The sequence below is a fragment of the Mytilus trossulus genome, chromosome 12 (assembly GCF_036588685.1).
Source record: "Mytilus trossulus isolate FHL-02 chromosome 12, PNRI_Mtr1.1.1.hap1, whole genome shotgun sequence".
In the NCBI taxonomy this organism is placed as follows: Eukaryota; Metazoa; Mollusca; class Bivalvia; order Mytilida; family Mytilidae; genus Mytilus; species Mytilus trossulus.
Window position 1 is genome coordinate 33,895,146 of NC_086384.1, and position 9,608 is coordinate 33,904,753.

The 9,608-nt window shown below is 31.9% G+C and overlaps 1 protein-coding gene across 1 annotated transcript in view; it reads right to left on the reverse strand.

The window, feature by feature from the left end:
- Nucleotides 1–2,583, reverse strand: part of LOC134692385 (uncharacterized) — a 62,731-nt gene extending 60,148 nt beyond the window's left edge. Inside the window, exons 1-2 of the mRNA XM_063552834.1 lie at nucleotides 2,572–2,583; nucleotides 1,923–2,087 (exon numbers count right to left, since the gene is read on the reverse strand). Of these exons, the coding sequence (XP_063408904.1) occupies nucleotides 1,923–2,087; nucleotides 2,572–2,583 (177 nt within the window). The remainder of the gene's footprint in view (nucleotides 1–1,922; nucleotides 2,088–2,571) is intronic.
- Between the last annotated feature and the right edge of the window lie 7,025 nt (nucleotides 2,584–9,608).

Sequence of the window (9,608 nt, forward strand, 5' to 3'; positions counted from 1 at the left end):
AACTCAACAACGAGAAAATAATCACAAATTTGAAAAAAAAAATAGTCAAAGGCTTTTCATGCTAATTTATAGACACTGTTGGCAGCTATTATCCCGCCTGCTCGCCCGATTTCTCCTTTAAAAAAATCCGGTTAAGAATCAAGACATTTATACAGTCATGTTATAGGCCAACGTTATAAGTATTTATATAAATTACCCAAAGTCCAAAAGAGTTTTTGTTTTTCCAAACAATATTAATATGTCTGTTTTTTGGTAATTGATGCTAACCGTCATAATGCAAAATTTCATATATATAGATAGTGCAAGACAAATGTTCACCATGTTTGAATTTTACAATTTAAGTTAAAGGTTCAACTACAGGAATCACATGAATTCAATGATATCAATCAACCATTGGCTTTTTGCTAAAAGTATCTTATAAATGGAACAAACATCACATTTCAACTTTCAATGACAAAAACCAAATACAGTTGTTAGTCAGATGAACACTGCCACACAGATATGTACAAGTCATTCTTTACGAAAAAAGCAAATAGTTTCTGAGAATCAGGTAATCTCACAAAACTAGAATTTAACCAATGAACCAACAAAATAAGGTCCACCTTCAAATTAACTCTTTAAGATGAACATGTACACATTACAACCGTTTTATACACTATACATTTGACCTATTGCTGATAAACGGACAGAACAATGAAAACTTAATATTGACTTATGAACCATGAAAATAAAATGGAACCTGTCAAACCGACATGCACACCTGACAATCATTTCATACACTGATTATAGTGCCCCTATTGCTTGATTGCTTATGTATCTGACAGATATACCCTATCTGAAGAAGAAAAAAACATTGACCAATGAACAATGAAAATGTGATCAAGATAAGACGAAACCTACCAGTCTGTATGCTCACTTAAAAAATATTATACATGAATAAACCAAATATTGCTGAACATTAGCTTAAAGAATTTGAGATACAGACTTGACTACAAAAACTTAATCTTGGTAAATGATGCATGAATTGAGGTTGAGGTCAAATGAACTCTTATCCTATTACACATAACTGACAAAACATTTTGTTCTAATTGTCGCTAATCCAAGGAAATGAAGAGAAAGGAAATGAGGGACAATCGACTTTTGACAGATAAAAACCTCATACCTTTACATGCATAAAAGGTATCGTATGAAGCATCTAGGCTATACCTTCTGAAATATAAGGTTTGCAAGTCCTTTTTGTATATATTTTTAAAGCAGTGAATAAAGGTGGTATCCAACACCTGCACTAAAACTAATTTGGCTCGTTTAATTTTTATAAAACTTTGACGAAGTATTCCATTTTGACCCTTTGATAAAAATATAAAAATTTCAAAACATTTGAACCAACCGTTTTATTAGAAAATTACATTGGTTATATAGCAGTTGACAAACACTTATTTTGATCATTGAGAAGCTTAATTAAGTTAATGTTACTTCAACAACGCAACCGTTGATTTAAACGTTTAGCGGATTTTACAGAGTTATCTCCCTGTAGTGTTAGGTCCCACCTTAATCAGAAAAATAATGCCTTGGCATATGCCAGACAGTCTGTATTGCATATGGCATCTGTACACAAGATATGAAATATCAAATTATTCTACTTCTAGAAAAAAATAAAGCTTTAAACAAAAAATGTATGTCATACATATATTGAACTCACCAACTTAATAAGCATTTCCCAGCATAAAATGGGAATTAAATTGAAAACCTTCTAAACATTGTTGAGAACAAATTTAAAGCTTTTCCCTGCATAAAATGGGAATTAAATTTAAAACTTTCTAAACATGTTGAGAACAAATTAAAAGTTAAGTTTAAAATAACCCAATTCCAAATGTTCAGTGGTCCAAACATATATATACTGAAATAAAAATGTCATTCTCTACCTCACCAACAACAGTGAAACTGTTTCCACCTCGCTTTGTCTTATTAGTATTAACAGACAATACTCCTTTAATATGTCTGGATTTATTGATGTTAGCTCCTTCAGTACCAATGGCTATTCCCATCAAGTCTAACGGGACTTTGAACTTTTCTTTATAAATTCTTGGCTACAACCAAAAAAAAACAGATTCCATAAATCCTATTAGAACGCTCAGTGTAGCTGTAAATTTTGTTAGTGAATACTGAGACTGTCCTTCTTTAATTCACATCATAGTAGTTCAGGATATTAGAAAAATTATTACCAAACAAACCTGTCTCCAGGAAAATAGTAGAACACATAAAATTAAGAAAGACAACGACCTCCTATAGCTACTAAAAAAATCATTTTTATCTGCATGCTCTTTATTCCACGAATCAACAACAGTATGTAGCTTAAAAATCTAAATTATTATTACCATAAATAAATATCTCTCAACAGATCTCACAAAGCTAAAACATCAGAAAGACTACAGCATATATGTTATGCATATCAAATGTAGTGTACATGTGTACTACGTTGACCAAATAAATTCATACAATATGCACATAAAACTAGAATAGATTTTTTTCAAACGATTTATGTTGATGATGTTTTAAAAATTCAAAGCCTACCTTGGTATCCATCTTGATATATATAATAACTATACTTTCGGACGGTACTGCATGACTTTACCTAAAACTATTTAAACCCCACAAGGTTTATAAATGTCATTAAAATCAATATGCTATCAGTATTTGTTTTTTTGTCTGATAAATAATTGATAACAAGCATAACTGCATGAGTTGTATAATTTAACCTGAAAATAAATGCTTCATAATGATGGGAACATATTGATTGCTTTAATGTAACAATCTTATCTATATACATACAGATTTATATGTGAAAAGAGTTGAAAATTGTGGTTACTTTCATGAGGGTGGGGATGGGAAGAGTTCTAGTTTCCATAATATTTATGAACTTTCGCTAAATATTTCAAATACTTGCTTATTTCTCCATATTCTTTATATTTTTACTACCCCATCATGTTCTTTTTGTATTTTTTCGCCCTGTTTTAATTATTCCTTATTATCTTCATAAAATCCAGACCTTCAAGGGAGCAGAGTCAGTAAGCCAGATAAACGGACTTGTAAAAGCGTGTGTTTTTTTATTTCAATTATTTAAGTAATTTCATTTGGTATGCGTTGTTGAATGTATGTTTTTTAAAAGTATAAGAAAAACAATTATTGTATATGCTTTCTTTTAATATAAATATAAGCCTGCATATAAGTGGCGCCACCCCTTGCCATATGCAACTATTACAGTCATAATAACGTTCGGTACAAAATGTAACTCTGCATGTTACTGGTTCAATTAGGATTATGTAAAATTAGGATTTTTACTGGTTACCTGATGAATGATTTAAATAATATTGAAAAATATATTTATTTCACCTCGGTTTATATCCATTCGAGGTCTTCTTTTATAAATATGAAAATAATATCGAAATGAATGGCATTGATAACCATTAGGACATTCAACAAGTACCGAACATACTGTAGGACATTCAACAAGAACCTACTATAATGTAGGACATTCAACAAGAACATTCTATACCAATTGAATATCCAACAAGTACTTAACATACTGTAGGACATTCAACAAGAACCTATCATACTGTAGGATATTCAACAAGGACTTACTATACCATTAGGACATTCAACAAGTACCTGCTATACCTATAGGACATTCAACAAACACCTGATATAACTAGATGAAATTCAACAAGTACCTACTACGATATTTTGTCATGAAATAAGCAAATTTATACATAGTATTAGAAATGAATTGTTTCTGTACCCTTAGTGGCCCCTAATTCCTAAACAGTCAGGGCCATAACCGCCAAAATGCATCCCAACCTTCCTTTTCCGGTATGGAACCTTATGGTACAATTTCAGAAAGATCTATACACTTACACACAAGTTAGTGTCTGGAAACTAAAAAAATGCTTATTTTGACCGCTTTTTAGGTCCTTTTAAAATTCTTAAACTTGTGACCATAACCCCCAAAATCAATCACAACCTTCTTTTTGTGGTTTCATAGAGATCCATTTATTTAAACTAAAATTATTGTCTGGAAACTAAGTGTCTTTTTTTTTATTTTGAAGAACGTCACTATTCTACACAAACCTAGTTGTATCCAAAAAGAGCATACACATATTTATTCAGTCCAAAATTTTTGTTTCGTTAACATCGTCTTTTTCATATATTTTGTAGAATAATACTCAATTTTGTCAAAAACTGTAACATTGAGGTTTCAGGCTTTTTTCCAGAGTTCATAATTTGTTGATTGATTTAAACAATTCAATCAAACTGTAAGTTGCTAAATTTGCGCTATTTTTCCAAAAAATATTGCAGAGTACCTTTATCAAATACCATAAAACGAAGGAATGATTCAAGTTTTATTGTTTCTAAGGCCATGAATTTCGAAGAATCGTTCTTTTTTTATGAAGTGAAAACAAATGCATTTTTTCCCATGTTATTTTGGTTAGAATGCATAGCAAACTGTTAAAAATAATCTTTGTGTTTATTCTTAATGCGGAGGGACACACAAGAAAATAAACACTCTAATAATTTCTACATCTCAAAGCATATTTTTTTCATTAGATAATTTAGAAAAATATAATTTTATATCGTTTTTAATTGAAATGATTTTTTTAGGATGAAATCACTTTTGTCCAATATGCGAGTTTACAGACTATATATGCAATGCTCTTTTTCTAGGTTTTTTAATCACTTATGGTTTTATTTACAATTCACAATTACAGTACTTTTTGGAATGAACATTTTCCGGCAAAATTTTAACTCCCTAGACTAGTGTGTATTCATATAAAAGACGCTACTGTGAAGAAACGTCTAAATGACGCCATTGGACATAATGGCTAGACATAGGGAATGCTTTCTAAAACAAAATTATAAGGTCATGATGTTAGTGAAAACACCCGACTCATATAACCATGTGTATGAACTTATAGTTTGTATCTTTTAGATATGTTAATTTAGTATTATAAATGCACATTTTCTTTCTACATCACATATTTCAAATAAGGAATGGAAAAAAATAACGTCTGGACATAGCGGCTAGACATGCGATTTATTAAAATTCTGCTCCATAAAAAGGTTTGTTTTACATTTGAAACTTTGAAAATGCTTATGTTTTTTCAGAACTTTCTATTGAGTATACTTTTATTAGTTTTAATATGATTCAATCATATAATAATGATAAAAATGAAATCTGAAATTTTGAAAAACTTTCCCCATGCATGACACGTAAAGACTGGTTCCTCTGCTGAATATTTCGGTGAGGACTGTCTTGCTTCAAATTTAATCCAACGCCAAAAAGCCAGATATGATGTCAGAAAACAAATCTAGTAGGAAGTTAAAATACCAAATTTCGCAAATTTTATGTGGAAAATTACAACAAAACATAGGAAAATTCATTTTATTCAATCTGAAAATGTTACGCTGGACAAGCGATTATTAGCGTAAAATTGCACTTTTTGTGATCAATAAAATAAATGTAAGCTATAAAAGTTTATAGACTTAAGTTAAAATAAGAAAAACATATCTAGGCCTTTTTGTAGATATGTGCATGTTGATGGATTTATTCTTTATAGCCGAATGGTTGCTGTTCTAAAATCATATTGTAACGAAATTTTAATACGAACGCACTAACGTGCGCAACGTCTTTACATTTACTTGGGCTTGGTACGGGTGGTGCGTAACGTCACAAAAGTCACGTGATGACTGCTATAGTTGGAAATGCCATGTATATTTTTTTTGGCGAAGTAAAGAAAAGGCATATAAATGTTTCAGCAAAACCATTTGTGGGTGAAGGTCTGGCGCAAAAAATATTTTTTGACGGAAACTGACAAAATTTTGCAGAATCTGCGAAAAATCACGTTTTGACGAAATTAAACTTCATTATGACGTCACGTCACAAATAAGTTATCAATGATTCAATTGGTGAGGTAATATGTATTCACACTGAAACTTTGACATAATGTTTTATTCAAGACTGACCAAATCATTGAATGAAATTTGGTGTATTTGTAAAAAAAAAATGCCTACCTGGAAACCAAATGAAATATACCAATCTATCTATCTATCTATCTGAATATCTTCTGCCAATTAAGGCACACCTCCTGGTACCCGGAGTACGGTGTATGATAAATGTTATACAGAATATCCTCCACCAATATTTACAGTAGATCCATAAGAATTATTTACACTGATAAAAGTTCTTTATCCACACATAAAACACATATGTATGATTTAAAATCTAAAATTTATATTTTAAAATTGAATTTTAGATATATATTGCATAGAGGTGATCTGACAACACTATTGAAATGATTAATGTTTAATGCCACCTTTTCGATTCTTCTTCTTAGGTATAATGTTCAGTAATTCATATCGCTTATGGTGCAATTTATATATAAGATGTCTACACAATGGTTCTAAATGAATGTTAATGTCATTAGTAAGCTCTAAATGTGCCGAGGTGATACAATAGGCATAAGGATTCACTACGACAGTAAGAAGATCTATTTCTACGGATAGACTATATTTGGCAAACAGCAAGCTACAAGTGTTGGTGATCTTTTCAACAATATCTCTACGTATATGTGAGTATACCTGATTATAAGTTTCATCTGACCAATCTACTTGCATCTCTGCATCTTTATATTCCATTTCTTTTCTTTAAGCAATATCTGGACACAATTCAGAGTTGGCCTTTAACAACACAGCTGTTGGGCAAGTTCCTACAAGCATGAAGTAAGCAATTTAAAAAAAATAATCGCCATCAGTTGTGCATATTGTGTTTCATTCATTTAAGCCTCAGTCACAACTTACCGAATAGCTCGAACGGACGCCTAACGGATAACTTTTTTCAATCCGTTCATGTCCGTTGGACGTCCCTTTTTATCCGTTAGACGTCCGTCCATATCCGTTGCATGTCCGTTAAGGAAGTACTTAGGTGAGGTTAGGTGAAAATTAATAATTAAGAAGTTAAAATTGATACCATAAGCTGGTAGAGCATCATTTCAGGATACAAATAAGCTTAAAATATTGAAGGGTCATGGACCTCCTTTTCGAGATATTTGAGATTTAAAATATGGCGGGAAAAGGATGACTCGGACTTTTACCTTATATTTGCATTGGTATTATTAGGTCTCAAAACAAAAGAAAGAAAATTAACTTTGAACGAACGTCCAACGGATAAAATGTCCGTTGAACGTCCGTTAGGCTTCCGTTTTGTACGGTACTCGTCCGTTTCAATTTCGTTTTGTATCCGTTACGTTACGTGCCCGTTAAGCCTCGGTCACACCTTACCGGATAGCACGAACGGACGACTAACGGATGAAAAAAAAGTTGTCCGTTGACATAACTGTTATCCGTTGGGAGTCCGTTGGTGTACTAATCGAATAAAACGGACGTGTAACGGATGCATAACGGACACACCGGATATGCAACGTAAGAGAAACAGACACGTACCGGACAGAACGGATGTCGAATGTACATCCAACGGACAAGTACCGCATAAAACGGACACTTAACGGAAGCGTACCGGATAAAACGGATGAACAAGATATACGGAAAATCAAAGGCGATAATAATAATACATGTAAATCGCATAAATATTCAAAATGTTTCTGTGTAACTGGTTTTGGTTTGTTCTTCAAAATTCCTCCAAAGGACAGTGTCTGACATGAATAAGAACTGCTTGATTGTAAAGACTTGCCTATACTCTAAGATCGATTATGAATAATAAGAATTCATGAACGTTAAGAAATCTGTCATACCAATACTTGGCATTTCTGACGCGAAATTTTCAATTGGCTTTTATCCGTTTCAGATCCGTTCATCATCCGTTATACGTCCGGTAAAAGTCCGTTTCTCATCCATTCAACATCCGTTTTATCCGTTAAACGTCCGGTAGAAGTCCGTCGGTGAATTTATCTTCTAGACATATAACTGATTCTTTACAATAACTCAATCTATATTGGTGGCGGGGTCAAGGTCATTACGCATTTTAGCGTGATCACCCTTCATATTCTATATATTTGGCGAAAATACTAAAACGCGAAAACGGGAAAACACAGTATATTGTTTCTTTCCGATTTCATGTTTTCACGTTTTCGCTTTTCGACTTTTCGTCTTTTCGGGAATTCGCGTTATCGCCTTTTCGCGATTTGGGATGTTCGCCTTTTCGCCTTTCGATTAAGCATGCTTATTTTGTTTCAAGTACATGTAACGTTAATTGTTTATTTCAGACTGTTTTGCTATTTGAATATACGTTTTAGTATGTTATTAATCAAATATAAAAATTTGAGAACATGCTGCTAATGCCCCTTTATGACATTATAGATACTTGTCTCGGGGGAGGGGGTGTCATATAATAAAAATGTGCTATGTCACTGAGTGCCTTTGATCACGGTGCATACCGGACGGGACCCTCATCGGTTTTAATTTAAAAATAAAATTACAAGATTATAAATAACATTCTTTCAGCAGTAGCCAGTTTCTAAAGAGAAACTGTAATTGGTTTAATCTTCAGCTAAATATATAATACTAGTATACTAATTATCCTCAATATATTATGTCCAAGGTTTACTTTATTTTAAAGCAGCTACGATAATACAAAAAACATTTTTTAACTTTAAAAACATATAATTAATACATTTCTCTTGTATTTCAAATTTCATGAAAACGTAGAGGAATTGAAAATAAGTGCAATTTATATTAAATAAATGTTTTGAGCTCTGAAAGCTTAACATATAATTTAGATAAATCGATATGTATTACCAGAAGTACGTTACTTGACTTAGTAAGTAATGAACTTTCGATATTGCCCATTGAATTAATTTACGAATATTTAAATTGGCCTGATATCATGTTTAGTATGATTCTGATCATTTTAGGCTTATATTTTGTTTAAGATCTCAGAATTTAGTTGATTATATATATTCATTCATAATTTCATCATATTTATATATTTTTAACAAGAATGTGTCCAAAGTACACGGATGCCCCACTCGCACTATCCTTTTGCATGTTCCATATACCGTGAAATTGGGTAATAATCTAATTTGGCATTAAAATTAGAAAGATTATACTATAGGGAACATGTGTACTAAGTTTCAAGTTGATTGGACTTCAATTTCATCAAAAACTACCTTGACCAAAAACTTTAACCTGAAACTCCCACTTTCATTTTCTATGTTCAATGGACCGAGAAATTGAAGTCAAAAGTCTAATTTGGCTTTAAAATTAGAAAGATCATATCATAAACAACAAGTGTACTAAGTTACAAGTTGATTGGACTTCAGCTTCATCAAAAACTACCCTGACCAAAAACTTTAACATGAACGGACGCACAGACTGACACACAGACAGACGAACGAACGAACGGAGCCACAGAACAGAAAACATAATGCCCCTCTACTATCGTAGGTGGGGCATAAAAATTATGATTAAAAAATAATTATGTCAATATATTTTAATCATTCAATTTGCATATATAAATTACGTTGCTCTTCAAGGCTGTGTAATTTTCGATACAAAATTGAAATCTTGGCTTCCATTAATGAAAATATCTTATCCCAACT